Source organism: Salmo trutta, chromosome 33, assembly GCF_901001165.1.
Source record: "Salmo trutta chromosome 33, fSalTru1.1, whole genome shotgun sequence".
Classification (NCBI taxonomy): Eukaryota; Metazoa; Chordata; class Actinopteri; order Salmoniformes; family Salmonidae; genus Salmo; species Salmo trutta.
Genome location: NC_042989.1, coordinates 10,975,911 through 10,994,512, shown reverse-complemented (window position 1 = coordinate 10,994,512; position 18,602 = coordinate 10,975,911). Strand labels below are relative to the sequence as shown.

Genomic DNA, 18,602 nt, shown 5'->3' with positions numbered 1-18,602 from the left:
ATCATGTGACAGATCATGTGACACTTAGATTGCACACAGGTGGACTTTGTTTAACTAATTATGTGACTTCTGAAGGTATTTGGTTGCACCAGATCTTATTTAGGGGCTTCATAGCAAAGGGGATGAATACATATGCACGCACCCCTTTTCCATTTATTTATTTTTTTGAATATTTTAAAACAAATCATTTTCTTCATTTCACTTCACCAATTTGGACTATTTTGTGTATGTCCATTGTATGAAATCCAAATAAAAATCTATTTAAATTACAGGTTGTAATGCAACAAAATCGGAAAAACGTAAAGGTGGATGAATACTTTTGCAAGGCAATGTACATCTCCTATGCACTTCCTGATAAACTCATTACCGTATCGGTATATGTGTCGATATTATTTGCTGAAGCTACTCTGAACATATCCCAGTCCGCGTGATCAAAACAATCTTGAAGCGTTGATTCCGATTGGTCAAACCAGCGTTGAATAGTCCTTACCACAGTGCTTCCTGTTTGAGTTTCTGCCTATAGGAGGGGAGGAGCAAGATGGAATCGTGGTCCGATTTGCCGAATGGAGGGCCTTTTGCATTCCGGAAGGTAGTATAACAATGGCAGAGAGTTTTAGCAGCGCGAGTACAACAATCATTATGTTCATAGAATTTTGGGAGCCTTTTCCTCAAATTTGTTTGTTAAAATCTCCAGCTACAATAAATGCAGCCTCAGGATATACGGTTTCCATAAAGTCCAGTGAAGTTCTTTGAGGGCGGTCGTGGTATTGGCTATTATTAACGAAATCATCTAATGACTCATTCAACACATCAGGAATCTTCAGAGAGACCACAATATTTTGGAGGCTATCCACAGGCGCATGACTGAGATCCACGTCAGAAGTTCCAACTGGGGGACCTCAAAAATAGACTACAGGAAGAACTGAAGGGCATGAGTTTCCTGTTGGCCAGAACTAAATCAAACATTACAATTAAAGTAGAGAGCAACTAAAGTGAGACAAAGAAATACATCAACACAACTGTTGTTACAAAAACTAAACACAAATGAAAGTCATATGAGATGGTACACACTTGTAATTTTTATTTCAGAAAATCTCATTTGAACAACACGTCTGACAGTTTTCACAATAGACAAAATTCGAGCTAGTCAAGTCCTTGTTCTGTATGTATTAAAATTACAGTGCAATAAAATGATATGTCTAATCAACACTTCCATTGGTTATACATTTACAGGCATTCTATGAGCATGCATGAAATAAATTCACAATTTCACTTGCGTACTATTCAACAGTGTATTTCCACAACAGAATTTAATGGGGAAAAGGCAATAATTGTCATTTAAAAAAAATTAATAATTGAACTTCATCCACTTGTAACGATTAATATTAGGTTATAGTGAACCATTGTATGTGCCTCTGGGTGTATGCATGTGTTCAGAGTTTTTGGCACATTAGATTTAGTTCAAGAAAAAACTTAACTTAAACTATTGGACAATCCAGAGACCTTCTTCGATTTCAAAACAACAACCAAGGATATCGGAGATTAAAGCAATCAAGGATGTCGAGCATAAAATATTAAAGAGTGAATATGTTTATACACAACATGTATAACAGCCTCAATGAGGAACAGTACATCTTAGGCCTTAGACAACATTCAAGTGTACACAAGCATCAACACAATAACAGTCAATAATTTACAACACATATGGAGCTTTATAGATTATAGACATACTGTATGTGCATAGGGTGATTGTTTTCCCACCTTAGCTGCATAAATATAATAAAATCTTCCTTCTCCCTGTGAGATGAACTCACACCATCAATCCTGCATGCAGCAGTCATCATACTATCATACTCAGAGGAGGCAGTAAAGACTATTGTCCATATCTCTATTGCACAACACCTTCTGAATTGATAGGTGGATATTAATCCCCACACCCCTCTATAATACTTCTAGTGGCCGTTGCCGCCTTCTGACAGAATCCGGCTAGGTTCAGTGAACCTGGCAGTGAGTAGGTAGAAGAGGGCAGGTCCAGGTACCAGGGCCAATAGAGGCAGGTCCTGCTCCAGTTTATCCAATCGGGAGATGGAGATGATGCCATACGCATGAAGGAGCCAATGACTGAAGAGCACCACCAACCTCTTCTTCTTGGCAATGAGATTCTTGAAAGACTATGGACACATTGGAAATTGGATATGTTCTAATACAATGATGTTGACTGAGTTGATCACAAACGTTAAGTAAATATAAAATAAGGAGTTTCTTACCTGTATTTCTGAGGCTGACATGTACACTGCCAGGGTAACCAGGGACAACACCAAAATAATGTATGGAAAAGCATAATCTGAAATAAACAGAAAATATCAAGCTCATACCAAAGTCATTGGAAGTCTGGAGAACTTCAGTTTCAGATTTTGCTTTTGAATGGGAGCGCTGGCTGTTAACACTCACATTTGATTTGCTCTGAGCAAAAATTATGTTTCCCCTCTGGAGGCATTCCCGTATTCGTTTTTTTCCCATGTTTTGGCCGTGTCTTTTCCTACCGCTAGCTTGTTGCAAGGCAGAAAAATTCAGAAACAACCTCTTTGGTGCTCCACCCATGCAAAATATTAGATGTATTTTTGTTTAATTACAAAAGGAGTGGGGCAGGCCTACTAGTTTTGCATTTCTTTAACTTTTTGAAGAGCTAGTAAAGTATTAGAAAGACTGGGAAGATAGGATGGTGAGTCAAAGGGCAATAATTTAAAGAACAAATTCTTATTTACAATGACAGCCTACCAGGGAACAGTGGGTTAACTGCCTTGTTTAGGGGCAGAACGACAGATTTTTACCTTGTCAGCTCGAGGTTTCGATCCAGAAACCTTTTGGTTACTGGCCCAACGCTCTAACCACTAGGCTACCTGCCGCCCCAAAACCCCTGGGTTCAAATCCGCCAATTGGCTGGATTTGAACCCAGGTCGACTCTGGCATCCATGTATGCCCGTTTCAGCTACATGTATGCCTGGGTCAGCTACTCTAACGTGTCACTAGTTTCCATGCATACTCCACCGTACTCCACAAATATTTATAGTCTTCCTGAAGAGAACTTCCTCGGGCATTCGAACAGAACATGAGAATCCTGGGCTTCCAAGGCCACAAGACCTCTGGCATTCAAGAGCGACTGAACATTCCAATTGGCAAGCGTGTTCTTCTGTTGCTAATTTGACATTTAAGATTTCAGTCTTGGGGGTGTGTTTTCCTGACAGATTCCAATTTGTCTGCCCCACTCCTTTATGCCTATTTCACTTCCTCAAAATCCCCAGAATGAATCTAAGATGATTTAAGAAATATTATTACTTTTGATTGAAGTGCTTGGTGCAGTATTTTCAATTAAAAAAAATGTGCAACGTGTTGTCTTATGTAAACAAATTCAGAGCTGCTGGGCAGGTCCTTCTCACTGTCTATGCTATTGGATAGAGTGCAATCACCACAGTTGTTCACCCCATGTCAGTGGGAAAATGACATTAAATCAAAACCCAACCTTAATTTACCAGTTGTGACGCACGGATGTTCCAAACTCTGTTATAGACGAGACTGATTTTACGACCAAAATTATACTATTTACACCATTTCTGACTGACTGAAGACATTTTAAAAGGGATTCGTTGCTTTTTAAAGGCAGTCGCTCTTTAAAAGAACGCATTTCACATAAATCGATTATGTAACCAGCAATACTTTATAAATGCAAACTGGACTTAACCTGACTAGACCGAACCTGACTGGACCCTCATCTGAAAGCATACTCACAGAGGAGGCCGCCTCCCACAGCTTGCAGGACTGTCAGGATAGGGAAGAAGTAGAGAGCAGCGTAGATGCTCTTGAAGCGGTCAGATTTCCCCAGACCACAGGCAATCTTTTTGACCAGGAGTGGACGCAGGAGCATCATGAAAACCAGACAGAAGGCGTAGTAGATCAACACCATAGTGTACCTGCGAACACAGAATATGATAAGCCATGTTATTCAATTAACAAAACAGCTCACATCACACTGTGCTTGATGGTGTGCACAATGCTCTGAACATACCAACCAATTTCATTTATACCATGGCATTGTTGAATACTTGTTTCTGAATGGCTTGAAGAGCATTCTAGAGCATGCATTATTTCCCTATAACGCACTGTATATCATCACGGTAGAATTTAATGGCTATAGCTTTTGAAAGAAAAAGTCATATTGAAAACATTATTGCCGTGTTGAAATCGACTTTCATAATAGCAAGCTAGGACTGATGGTTTGATTAGCTAAACTAAGGCAACTACTGTAGCTATCTAGTAAACTTGCTAGCTACTTCAGTGGATGTTGAACACATTTCTACCTGCAAATGAACACATTTCTAGCAGCAAATGTGTTAAATTATAGCCATGGTATAAAAGGGATAATCAACTTAGGGCTCTATGCGTTCTCTGGAAAATAATGCAACTCTGTTGAAGGTTTGTTCCATTCTGCTAGCGCGTTGCGGAATACACCTTCCACGTCGTTGATTATTTTCAATAGAAGGCATAGTCCCTCGCTGATTATCTCTTACATGTTCAACTCATTACCAATTCATATCAGTTCATTAGGAGACAGTTGAGACAGAGATTTAACTTAATACTGGACTAAAAAGCTATTTGAACATGCTTTTGGTCCAGGACTAGCTGTGAAAGCAGCCCTACAAGTGCAAAGCATATAGGTCCAATTCATGACGTGGACAACATTGGCATAGGCTACTCACAGGGGAAAGACTGCTTCCTGTGTGCAGTGTAGAGTTGTGACATAGTCTGGGCTGGGGTTGTACAACATGGTGTACCAGTCTGACAGCATCTGGACTCTGCAGGACCTGATAGACAGCAGACCCACTGGGTCATTGACCAGTAGAGTCAGCACAGCCGCAGCGCTGCACTCAAACAGGGCAGTTATGTGTTGGAAGAGGGCACTGGAGCTACAGAAACATATACACAATATCAGAAACATTAACGTGAGTCGCAGTAAATGTCACAATATGCAGCTTATTGGCCATGGGTTACGATGACCAAATACATAATTGGTTTCATCTGCAGTAATTTGTCCTGAATGTGAGGCATTACCTTTTCTTTCCAGAGTACCACTCAATGAAGAACCAGTGTAGAACCAGTGGCAGCATTGCCATGAAGCCCAGGTACAGCCAGTCATAAAGTTCAGGGGATTCTGTACACTTCTCACAGATCTTCTGCATGCTAGTCCTCTCTCCTCTGGGACATACCTGATCATTCAACTACATTTTAGTGTGTGGGCATAGCCTACTACTAGGTTACGGAACATAGCTAGTGTTACAGTAACTACAGTAGAATGCCATTTCAACAGCCTAGCTAAATCGATGACGTTTGTTAACATTCAGCTGGAGCTACTCACCCCACATTCTCCATCAAAGGAGCCATTTATTAACGTCTTTCCGCAATACAGTCCCGGACAAGTTGAACTCATAGCTACTGCTGTAATGAAGCCAGGAGTAAGTAATACAACAAGTAAAGTTATTCACAATATTGCAGACGTCTATATGTACTTTAGCATAATAGCTAGCTAACAACTAGCAAGTAACGCTAGCTAATAGTTAGCTAGCTAGAACAGCTAACTACCTAACGTTAGCTAGCTATAGTGGCTTGTCTGGCTTAGGCGACAGGACGTTTAAGCCATCATTGAGCAGACAATGTAGCCACATACCCATGTTATTAGTCAACCTCCATACGATTAAGCTTTAATACATTACTTAGTAGAATATGTTTATGACGTATCCAACGATTTAATTTCTGCTAAATCAGGCGGAAGCTGCTTCTTCATCTATTATAATATTATGGTAGTCCGCAAACAAACGTTAGAAGTGCATGCTGCCACCTACTGTACTGGAGTGTGTAGTCGATCACAGTTTACAGACTGAATTAATAAAGAAACTAAACCCTCCTATCTTAATCCTGACCTACTAAGAAAATAAAAAAGAGCCCTACTAACAAACCCTCCCCCATCCCCAAAATCCCTTACAACCCCCTCATCCCTGTCCAACCTCAATAAACCTGCACATCAATCCTCTTCCACATAGGTCTACCGGTACTTACAACAATACAACACATGCTTCACTGTTTCATCAACCATACACTCCGTACACAAACCATTTGCATGCTTGCCAACCAGATATAATGAAGAGTTTAATGTACAATGTCCTAAATGCAGTTGAGCAGACATCCCCTCTTCCTTCCTAATCTGACCCTTGAATCTTGGTCCACCAACCTTTCTTTGGAAGGCATATAAATGCAGGCCCTTTGGGCTCTGTCCCACCTGTTCTATCATAATGGCTCTAATGTTACATTTGGCCTCTAATATCACAACTCTAATATGAATTATATCTTGTTTTAAAGCCCTTTTGGCTACCTGGTCTACTATTTCATTCCCGCCCACTCCCAAGTAGACCCAGCTGAATCTCACTACTACACCCAGTACCGAAGGCTTCTGCTAGAGATCCCAAATCGAGCAAAGTGGACAAATACTGATACAATTTTAAAATACATGATGATTAAAATGTATTTATTTTAATTATTTTACAGACACACAATATGTTCATATAATATAAAAGGTAAGATAAACATGTTCCAAATAGCCTATGTGCCATGACTCATGGATAGTAGGGTAGAGAGAGAGAAAGAGAGAGAGAGGTCATGAGCTCCTGAATTCTTCTGCAAAAAATCTGAATCAGAGTTGGGTAAACATAGATAAACTTTGATTTTTTCACAAGGACTTATACAGGATACTACCTTCTACTACAAAACCTTCACTCCAAATCACAATTCTAAACCAAAACCTTGATTTTGGACAAAATTACCCGGAATGATTCTTACTACTAAGGACTATCAAGAAAACACTTCTGGCAAACCAAAACCTGCAGGAGAAACACAGCAGAAACCTGGAAATACCATCCAACCAAAAACTGAGTGAGTAATGTTCAGTCTGAAGCTACCTCTGAAGCCAAAAAGTAAAAAGACAATAATCTGTAGGTCATTTTGGTATATAAAGCTAAGTTAATAAGCCTACTAAGCTACCCTGGAGCTGTTTTCAGAGGACAGACTAGGGTCCCCCAGCCGCATCATGATTCATACGTGCACAAACGACGTAAGGGACCAGCAGGAAAGGGTGGACACAATACTCAAGGGAGTGATTGAAAAAGCTTCTTCCACTTTCCCTAACACACGAGTGATCATCTCCACCCTTCTACCACAAAAATACTTTCACCCTGCCACCATACAATGGGTCAATGCAAGCATGTCCTGGGACTGTGCCTCAAAACCTAACTTCTAACTGGCCACCACTCCACTCGAGAATTGAACAGCCTTTACGACCAGGTCCATCTTTACAAGGCAGCAGTTGAGGATATCACCCTCAACCGCAGCCCCAGCAACTCACACAGGAGCAACAGAGCAACGGACACCCTGCCCAGACCAGCGAGACACCCTCCCAGACCTGCAAGACCCCCCACCCCCTGAAGGACATCCACCGAGAGAACCCAGGCCAAAAATACCTACACCCAGACCACAGCATCACCAGTCACATTCCCACCCCCACCCCAACCAGCAGAGACCCCCCCCCAAACAAACCCTGGCCACAACCTTGCCCCCCCATCAGGCTTTTGCCCCTTCTTCCCCCCCTACTCATGCCCCTCACCCCTGCCACAAGGACCTCAACATGACAGCAGCACATATGCCCAGGCAATGAGCAAAGCAACAGGCCCCACCGCCACTAATACACCTACCCAAGCCCCATCCTGCGACCTAAGAGGTATGTATCAGACGCTCAACATGCTCTGCTCACACCTACTGTAATGGTCCGAACCTAAACCACACGAAAACAACACTAGACGCTATGGAACACAAAACGTTTACTATCTCATCCTGGAATATACAAGGTCATCTGCCTTTGGCCTAAAGATTAGGAACCCAGACTTCATCAAAGAAGTCAGAAATACAGACATTATCATCCTACAAGAAATATGTCATAGAGGAGTTGGACACACTGGTTTCCCTCTAGGTTACAGAGAATTGGTAGTTCCACCCACCAAACTACCAGGTATGAAACAGGGAAGAGTTCATTTAGTATAGAGCAGACCTAAACCACTCTATTAAACTAGTCAAAACAGGGACATTTTACATCTGGCTAGAAATTAATCAGGAAATTATCTCAACAGAGAAACATTTCCTTGTGTGCTACCTATATTGCCCCCAATAGAGTCCCCATACATTAACAATTACAGTTTCTCCATCCTAGAGGGGAAGATCAACCATTCCTAGTCCAAGGGATATGTACTAGTCTTTGGCAACCTAAATGCCAGAACTGGACAAAAATCTGACACTCTCAGTACACAGAGGGACAAACACCTTCCTGAAGGTGACCGCATTCCCTCCCCAATATGCCCCCCTAGGAACAACTACGACAAAACAACCAACAAAAATGGGTCACATTTCCTGCAGCTCTGTTGCACGCTGGGTCTGTACATAGTCAATGGTAGGCTTTGAGGGGACTCCTATGGTAGGTACACCTACAGCTCATCCATTGGCAGTAGTACTGTAGATTACTTTATCACTGACCTCAACCCAAACAAAGTCTCTCAGGGCACTCACAGTAAGCCCACTGACACCCCTATTAGATCACATCAAAATCATAGTCTACTTGAACAAAGTAATACACAATCATGTGGAATCAAAGCAAAAGGAAATTGATTGTATTAAGAAATGCTATATATATATATATATATATATATATATATATATATATATATATTATAATATATAATTGTAATATATATATATATATATATATATATATATATATATATTATAATTAACCTTAAAAATCATGGTAAAAGGCCATACTTGATCGTTGCACTTCAATCAATCCCACGGTGAATGGCTATTCCCGCTGTTTGTTCTGTCTCACGATTCCTGAGCATGAAACACTACAGGGTGCTGCATGGCTATATTGACAATAACAGATTCCATGGGATCAAATGTTGGGCTTTTGCACAGATGGGACTCCATCTATTGCGGGATGGCAGGCAGGCCTCTGCACTCTAGTTATGAATGTCTCCCTCTGGCACATGGACACATTGTATGATGCACCGAGAGCAACTGGCGGCAAAAAAAGAGCTGAGCATAGAACTCGGAGATATACTGCAGCAAGTAACTTCGATAGTGGATTTATGCGATCAGAGCATGACAATGTTTTATTTCACACCGAGGCTTGGTGGTTATGAAATGTGTAGTGTTGGAAAGATTTTTCACATTGAGGGAGGAGCTGTTGTCATTCACAATGGATGTAAAAAAAAAAATACTGGCTTGGTTGACTTTCTGTCACGCCCTGACCTGAGAGAGCCGTTTTTCTCTGTTTGGTTAGGTCAGGGTGTGACATGGGGTGGGCATTCTATGTGTTGTATGTCTATGTTATTTTTTCTTTGATTGGCCGAGTATGGTTTCCAATCAGAGGCAGCTGTCATTCATTGTCTCTGATTGGGAATGATACTTAGGCAGCCTTTTTTCCCACAGTCAGTTGTGGGATCTTGTCTTTGTGTTGCATGTGTTTGCACGCCTAGCTTTTCGTTTGATGAATTGTTTATTGTTTTTCCTGGTTCACATTTAAATAAATAAATATGATGAACCCAACGCACGCTGCGACTTGGTCTCCTCCTAACGACGAACGTCACAGAAGATCCCACCACAAAAGGACCAAGCAGCGTGCCCAGGAGGAGCAGGGATCCTGGGCCCGGGAAAGGAAAGAGTGGAGGACGTCCTGGACCTGGGAGGAGGTAATGGCAGGGGACAAGACCCTGCCATGGAAGCAGGTGGAGACAGAGAGGGAGGAACGGCAACGTTACGAGGAACTAGCACGGCAACAACGGAAGCACGAGAGGCACGCCCCCAAATTGTTTTGGGGGGGCACACAGGGAGATTGGCAGAGTCAGGGTGGAGACCTGAGCCAACTCCCCGTGCTTACCGTCGGGAGAGTACGACTGGTCAGGCACCGTGTTATGCGGTGATTCGCACAGTGTCGCCAGTGCGCATTCACAGCACGGTGCGCTCAGTGCCTGCGCCCCGCAGTTGCCGTGCTAGAGTTGGCATCCAGCCAGGAAGGATTGTGCCGGCTCATCGTTCCTGGTCTCCGGTGCGTCTCTTCGGTCCAGGATATCCTGCGCCAGGTCTACACACTGTGTCGCCAGTGCGCCTGCACAGCCCAGTTCGTCCTGTGCCCGCGCCCCGCACTTGCCAGGCTAAAGTAAGCATACAGCCAGGACGGGTTGTGCCAGCCCTAAGCTCCAGACCTCCAGTGCGCCACCACGGCCCAGTATACCCTGTGCCTGCTCTGCGCACCCAGTCTCCTGTGCGTCTCCCCAGTCCGGTGAGACCTGTTCCAGCTCCACATAAGAAGCCTCCAGTGATGATCTATGGTCCGAAGCCTCCAGTGATGATCCATGTCACAAAGCCTCCAGTGATGATCCATGGCACGAAGCCTCCAGTGACAATCCATGGTCCGGAGCCTCCAGTGATAATCAATGGCACGGAGCCTCCAGTGATGATCCATGGCCCGGAGCCTGTAGGGATGATCCATAGCACGAAGCCTCCAGTGATGATCCATGGCCCGGAGCCTGTAGGGATGATCCATGGCACGAAGCCTCCAGTGATGATCCATGGCCCGGAGCCTCCAGTGATGATCCATGGCCCGGAGCCTCCAGTGATGATCCATGGCAAGAAGCCTCCAGTGATGATCCATGGCCCGGAGCCTCCAGTGATGATCCATGGCAAGAAGCCTCCAGTGATGATCCATGGCGTGGAACCTGTAGCGATGATCCATGGCACGGAGCCTCCAGCAACGTCCCCCAGTCCGGAGCCTCCAGCGACATCCGCCAGTCCGGAGTCTTCAGCGGCGGTCTGCGGCCCGGAGTCTTCAGCGGCGGTGTGCGTCCCGGAGTCTCTGGCGGCGGTCTGCGTCCCGGAGTCTCCGGCGGCGTTCTCCGGCCCGGAGTCTCCGGCGGTGGTCTGCGGTCCGGAGTCTCCGGCGACAATCTACAGTACGGTTCATCCGGCGACGATCCACGGTTCAAAGCTTCCGGCGATGATCCACGGTCTGGTTCCTCCGGTGACACAAAAGCAGAGGGATCAGCGGGCCGAGTGGGGGCTACGCCCCGAACCGGAGCCGCCGCCATGAGTAGATGTCCACCCGGACCCTCCCCTATAGGGTCAGGTTTGCGGCCAGGAATCCGCACCTTTGGGGGGGTACTGTCACGCCCTGACCTGAGAGAGCCGTTTTTCTCTGTTTGGTTAGGTCAGGGTGTGACATGGGGTGGGCATTCTATGTGTTGTATGTCTATGTTGTTTTTTCTTTGATTGGCCGAGTATGGTTTCCAATCAGAGGCAGCTGTCATTCGTTGTCTCTGATTGGGAATCATACTTAGGCAGCCCTTTTTCCCACTGTCAGTTGTGGGATCTTGTCTTTGTGTTGCATGTGTCTGCACGCCTAGCTTTTCGTTCGTTGTATTGTTTTTCCTGGTTCACATTTAAATAAATAAATATGATGAACCCAACGCACGCTGCGACTTGGTCTCCTCCTAACGACGAACGTCACACTTTCTGTGTATTGGAAAGAAAATGTGTCTCCTTCATATGTAACAGACATATTTGGGAAATGTAACGAACTGAACGCAAGCATGCAGTGGAAATACAAAAACATTATACAGATGAGTGACTAAATCAGTGGATTCAGAAGAAAGAATTCTTATTACATTTTTATTGTAAAGAGTCTTTCAAAAGCAAACCTTGCCCCCTTCATTCGGCTGTGCATGTTTCTAGCAGAAAACAGCATCAGTAAGTGTCCCACAAGTGTTGACTGCTCACCTCCAATGCTTGCAAGAGCACTTTGGGATCTACAGTACTTCCCAATCCGTTTGATTGTGATTCTGGCTCAGTTGACATGCCGGTAAGTGAAATCAAACAGTTGATTGAGCTGTCATGTGACCAAATGCTGCAGACAACGCATTCACGGGTTACTACGGAGGAGTTTTGGTTCCTGACTCAAAGGGAATACCTTTCAATGCTCCTTCTGAGCATTAAAACGCATGGTACCCTTCACCAGCTTATATCTGTGTGAAGCTGGATTCAGTGCTCTTGTCTGCATTAAAACCAAATATCGATCTAGGTTGGATGTGTCAGCAGAGTGTCAGAACAGAAATAACAAGATTATGTTATAATACTGTAATTGCATCAAATGGTTGTTTTATGCAACAGAATAGGGGGTTCTTAGAACACTCATCTGTGTGTGTTCTACTGAGGATGGGCCTCTGGGAGATTTAACACAGACAGAAGATTTACGATGTCTTTGGGTGATAAACCTAAAGAGACCACATTCCATAGCATGAGTTAACCTGTTGGGGCTAGGGGGCAGTATTTGCACGGCCGGATAAAAAACGTACCGATTTAATCTGGTTACTACTCCTGCCCAGAAACTAGAATATGCATATAATTAATTATAATAATCGATTTGGATAGAAAACACTCTAAAGTTTCTAAAACTGTTTGAATGGTGTCTGTGAGTATAACAGAACTTATTTGGCAGGCAAAACCCCGAGGACAAACCAACCAGGAAAAAAAAAAAATTGAGGTCACTCTCTTTTCAATGGGGTTTCTATGGAGATCTAGATTTCTAAGGCACTTGCTTGCAGTTCCTATCGCTTCCACTGGATGTCAATAGTCTTTAGAAATTGGTTGATGTTTTTCCTTTGTGTAATGAAGAAGTATTGCTGTTCAGAACGAGGGTCGAGTGAAGTGTACTGTTTGTTAGAGGTGCATGACCTGAAAGCACGCTCCACTTTGTTTTCGTCCGGTATTGAATACAGTTTATCCCGTCTTAAATTTTATCGATTATTTACGTTAAACAATACCTAAAGTTGTATTAGGAAAGTTGTTTGAAATGTTTGGACAAAGATTACAGGTAATTTATGAGATATTTTGTCGTCATGTTGCGCGAGTTGGAACCAGTGTTTTTCTGGATCAAACGCGCCAAATAAATTGACATTTTGGAGATATAACGACGGAATTAATCGAACAAAAGGACCATTTGTGATGTTTATGGGACACATTGGAGTGCCAACAAAAGAAGATCTTCAAAGGTAAGGCATGAATTATATCGTTATTTCTGAGTTTTGTGTCGCGCCTGGCGGGATGAAATATGATTCTGTGTTTGTTTGATGGGGTGCTGTCCTCAGATAATCGCATGGTGTGCTTTCGCCGTAAAGCCTTTTTGAAATCGGACACTGTGGTTGGATTAACAAGAAGTTTATCTTTAAAATGGTGTATAATACTTGTATGTTTGAGGAATTTTAATTATGAGATTTCTGTTGTTTGAATTTGGCGCCCTGCAATTTCACTGGCTGTTGTCGAGGTGGGACGCTAGCATCCCACAAATCCCAGATAGGTTTTAAGGCTTCTGTCATTTAAATAAAATGTGTGCTTTGATTTATTAATGTTCAAAATTGAATGTATGGCTATAACCTATTGCTAGAACTTCAGTCGAACAAAAAAATATCAAATTGAAACAATGCCATTGAAGCACAATACTTAGTATTTTCCTGTATTAAAAAAAAGTATGTTTTCAACACGATACTCATTAACTTAGTTTGTCCATTTAAATGTAATACTTTTTATTGCTTGCTATGCATTCTTAGAAAAAAAGGGTTCTTTGTGGAGGGATAGGATTCTACCAAGAACCGTTTTCATCTGAAGAACCCATTTTGGAAGACAGGGGTTCTTTGTAAGGCAAAGAGTTCTTCCTTAAAACCTTTTCATCGTAAGCACCCTTTATGGAAGAAAGGGTTCATTGATGATTGTTCGGAAAGGCAAAGGTTCTACATAGAACTCTTCTGAATCAGCTTTTTGATTATATATTTTTTTCTTTCTTTAAAATAGTGCCTGAGCATTAATGTTTACCTCAGTATTTAAACTTTAACATCAGGAGTTTGAGTAATCTGATGTTTAAAATTGTGTGACAGGTTTAAACTGTACCTACTGTATATGGGAATATGTTTGCAAGTATTTGGTATTCCCTTAATCATTTTACATATATAGTATTGACTTAGTTGATATCTTTGCCAAATTCTTTCAAATTTATATTTTCTGTGATTTTATTGAGCAAAGTGTATGAGAATAGAAAGGAGTATGAGTGAACCAGCAGTGTATTGTATGGTACACAGCAAATTGGACAGTTTAATCTAGCTTGGTTTTCAGTGTAACATTTCTAGTGTTGATTCAGGAGTTACATTAACTTAACACTCAGTGGTGTAAAATAACCCCAGTGTTGGTGTTAATAACTACAGTTGAGTGTGATTGTGTCATTTTTACTTTGTGTAAAGTAAAAAACTCAGAACCACAACCATCCTCTATTGCAGGTTGATTTTCAGAATTGTTTGTTTTTGCATGTACAGTTGAAGTTGGAAGTTTACATACACCATAGCCAAATACATTAAAACAGTTTTTCACAATTCCTGACATTTAATCCTAGTAAAAATTCCCTGTCTTAGGTCAGTTACGATCACCAGAATAATAGTAGACAATTATTTATTTCAGCTTTTATTTCTTTCATCACATTCCCAGTGGGTCAGAAGTTTACACACACTCAATCAGTATTTGGTAGCATTGCCTTTAAATTGTTCAACTTCGGTCAAACGTTTCGGGTAGCCTTCCACAAGCTTTCCACAATAGGTTGGGTGAATTTTGGCCCATTGCTCCTGACAGAGCTGGTGTACCTGAGTCAGGGTTGTAGGCCTCCTTGCTCGCACACGCTTTTTCAGTTCTGCCCACACATTTTCTATAGGATTGAGGTCAAGGCTTTGTGATGGCCACTCCAATACCTTGACTTTGTTGTCCTTAAGCCATTTTGCCACAACTTTGGAAGTATGCCTGGGGTCATTGTCGATTTGGAAGACCCATTTGCGACCAAGCTTTAACTTCCTGACTGATGTCTTGAGATGTTGCTTCAATATATCCACATCATTTTCTTTCCTCATGATGCCATCTATTTTGTGAAATGCACCAGTCCCTCCTGCAGCAAAGCACCCCCACAACATGATGCTGCCACCCCTGTGCTTCACGGTTGGGATGGTGTTCTTCGGCTTGCAAGTGTCCCCCTTTTTCCTCCAAACATAATGATGGTCATTATGGCCAAACAGTTCTATTTTTGTTTCACCAGACCAGAGGACATTTCTCCAAAAAGTACGATCTTTGTCCCCATGTGTAGTTGCAAACCGTAGTCTGGCTTTTCTATGGCGGTTTTGGAGCAGTGGCTTCTTCCTTGCTGAGCGGCCTTTAAGGTTATGTCAATATAGGACTCGTTTTACTGTGGATATAGATACTTTTGTACCTGTTTCCTCCAGCATCTTCACAAGGTCCTTTGCTGTTGTTCTGGGATTGATTTGCACTTTTTGCAACAAAGTACATTCATCTCTAGGAGACAGAACGCGTCTCCTTCCTGAGCGGTATGACGGCTGCATGGTCCCATGATGTTTATACTTGCGTAATATTGCTTGTACAGATGAACGTGGTACCTTCAGGCGTTTGGAAATTGCTCCCAAGGATGAACCAGACTTGTGGAGGTCTACAGTTTTTGTTCTGAGGTCTTGGCTGATTTCCTTTGATTTTCCCATAATGTCAAGCAAAGAGGCACTGAGTTTGAAGGTAGGCCTTGAAATACATCCACATGTACACCTCCAATTGACTCAGATGATGTCAATTAGCCTATCAGAAGCTTCTAAAGCCATAACAATTTTCTGGAATTATCCAGAAAGGCACAGTCAACTTAGTGTATGTAAACTTCTGACCCATTGGAATTGCGATACAGTGAATTAAAAGTGAAATAATCTGTCTGTAAACAATTGTTGGAAAATGTACTTGTGTCATGCACAAAGTAGATGTCCTAACCGACTTGCCAAAACTATAGTTTGTTAACAAGAAATTTGTGGAGTGGTTGAAAAACGAGTTCTAATGACTCCAACCTAAGGGTATGTAAACTTCTGACTTCAACTGTACATTGATTGGTTGTATAATCTTATGCTACACAAAGATCAAACATACATTTTTCCGAACTAATCCAATCTGTAAGTAGTTGGACTTTATTTTGTACCCATTACTGTTACCGAGATGGTTGTTCCAGTTTAGTAGCTTTAGGTAGTCCCATTATTCAATCTTCCATACTCTGGCAGACATTCTGAATGCAGGTAGCGGGTGATTAAAAGTACCAATTGTTGAACATCCTCACGCTGGCTGGATTCCAATAGGAATTACATATCACTTTGCAAACCAGCATAATGTGACTTGCAGGCCTGATGTGGCCTGTAAACCTGGTGTTCCTAACACCAGGCCCTCAAAGAAAGACTATGATATATGCAAAATTGTCATACAAATATATTTTTTAAAGGCTAATAAGGCTGCTTGAACCATTCATAGAGGGTTCTAGAAAGAACCCTTCAAAGAGAAAATAATGATCTGCAAAACCCTTCATAGAGATTTACAGGGGTTTCTATGAAGTACCCTACATAGTGTTCTATGCAAAGGGTTCTACCTAACGTAGCACCAAAAAGGGTTACCCTATCAGAACAAAATGAAGAATCCTATATGTTTCTAGCATCTTTTTTTCTAAGAGTGTACAAAATAAGCTGTGAGTTGAATTTTGTTTTATTGTTGATCAGTTGTTTGTTAAATAATATTTTGACTTTTAAAACATTTAGAGCACCTGCTCTTTCCATGACATAGTCTGACCAGGTGAATTCAGTTGAAAGCTATGATCCCTTGTTGATGTCACTTGTTAAATCACTTCAGTCAGTGTAGATGAAGGTTAAATAATATATGTTTTACCTTGAGACATGGATTATGTATGGGTGCCATTCAGAGGGAGAATGGGCTTGACAAAAGATTTAAGTGCCTTTGAACCAGGTATGGTAGTAGGTGCAACGCTGCTGGGTTTTTCTCACTCAACAGAAAATAAGGTCTGAGGTTAACACAGGTTTAAGACAACTTATACATTTTGTTCTATTAGATAATATCAGTCAGTTAACATGACCATTATGAAGCCTTTTTGTGCTTTATGTGATTTTGACTACATAAATCCTTAAAAATGTACTAAGTGACGTTAACTGATGAAGATTATCTCATGTGTTTACCACAGACCTTATATTTGGCGTTTATCCAAAATCCCAACAAAACCCCCATTCATTTCCCCATAGGTTTTGGCCAAGGAGCCATGGCGGAGTTAGTGCCTACAAAAATACGTCATTACTATTGCTGTCTATGTTGCCAGAAGTTTTATTAGAGATCAAGTCCCTACTCACAATGCTTTCTGAATTGAATAGTCCCCAAAGTAATACAATTAACAAGCAAATTTGTATCCTCAAAGAATGTCTTGAAAACATGGAAATGGAACCTAAAAAATAGATACTTTTGCACATTGGCCACCAGAGGATGCTCCTTACTATAACTCTGAGATGAATACCAGTCTTTATTTCTGGAAAACAGAAATACAGTTTAATACAATCCGAGATGAATTACTGGTTGTAGTTTTGGCTTGTAAACATAAAAAACAGATTCAACAGATAATTAACATCCAGGTTTATTACTTTAGTTTCGAAATTGAAAGTTGTTTAAATAATAATAAAGCTGTATAGAAAGAATCCACATACATCAGACATGCTATCACACAGTTAAGTAAAGAGGGTGTTGGTAGAAATGTGACCAAAGGTTTGAGAAAAGGTTTTACTAATTGGGGCAGACTAAATAACTGAAAGCTTTCTGCTGTACATGTTATAGTGAGGAATAGCCCATGACTCTCAGTTCCATTCCATTCCATTCCACATATTAGATGAAGGCGTCTTCTGTACAGGGAGTTTTGTTAAGAGCCCCGTGCTCAATCTGAACAATAATACGTATCACTTGCGGTACGGTTTTGGAAGCATAAGGACCTTATGTTATAGATCAGCAAAAAAAAAAAAAGTTCAATTGATACAGACCTTGATATGGTCAGGGTTCCCACATGGTCATATCTCTATGTTACAGCGCTTGTTTATGGAAAACAGACGGAAGAGGCAACCACCTGTGCTAATTAGCTATATTGCATGCTCGTAACACCTGTGTAAGCGTAGTTCAGGAAGTGTAGTGGAAGTGTAGTTTGGTCAGATGGGGGCACCCATAGCTGGATCTGTGCAAATCTAGTACAGTAAGTGTATATTTTTTATTTGAAGGATTCTTTCTGATGAAAGATAAGGTCCATATGTTTCGAAAGCCGCATCGCAAGCAATGATTATTGACGTTTGTAGTTCAAATGAGCCAGTCGTGGGGGAAGCTAATGGCTGAAAACTGTAGGGAGAAGGCAGACTGCCGCCTAGATTTTTTGAGAGTCAAGTAAGGTGACACTGGAATGGGCATACAGTATGTACATAATATACACATACAGTACCAGTCAAAAGTTTGGACACAGCTACTCTTTCCAGGGTTCTTCTTCATTTTTACTATTGTCTACATTGTAGAATAATCAA

General features: G+C 41.8%; 1 protein-coding gene across 4 annotated transcripts; it reads right to left on the bottom strand.

Annotated features, from left to right (window-relative positions):
* Window positions 1-1,056: 1,056 nt before the first annotated feature.
* Window positions 1,057-5,836, bottom strand: LOC115172390 (JNK1/MAPK8-associated membrane protein). Of its 4 annotated transcripts, none has more exons than XM_029729797.1 (7): window positions 5,766-5,836; window positions 5,411-5,490; window positions 5,107-5,261; window positions 4,755-4,961; window positions 3,787-3,968; window positions 2,268-2,344; window positions 1,057-2,171 (listed from the first exon to the last, which is right to left on the bottom strand). In XM_029729797.1, the coding sequence occupies exons 2-7, from the start codon at window positions 5,480-5,482 to the stop codon at window positions 1,953-1,955; spliced, it is 912 nt and encodes a 303-aa protein (XP_029585657.1). In that variant the 5' UTR covers window positions 5,483-5,490; window positions 5,766-5,836; the 3' UTR covers window positions 1,057-1,952. The 4 variants fall into 4 exon arrangements, with proteins under 4 accessions (XP_029585657.1, XP_029585655.1, XP_029585656.1 ...); XM_029729795.1 differs by having other exon boundaries at window positions 5,720-5,829; XM_029729796.1 differs by having other exon boundaries at window positions 5,411-5,487; window positions 5,720-5,829.
* Window positions 5,837-18,602: the final 12,766 nt, after the last annotated feature.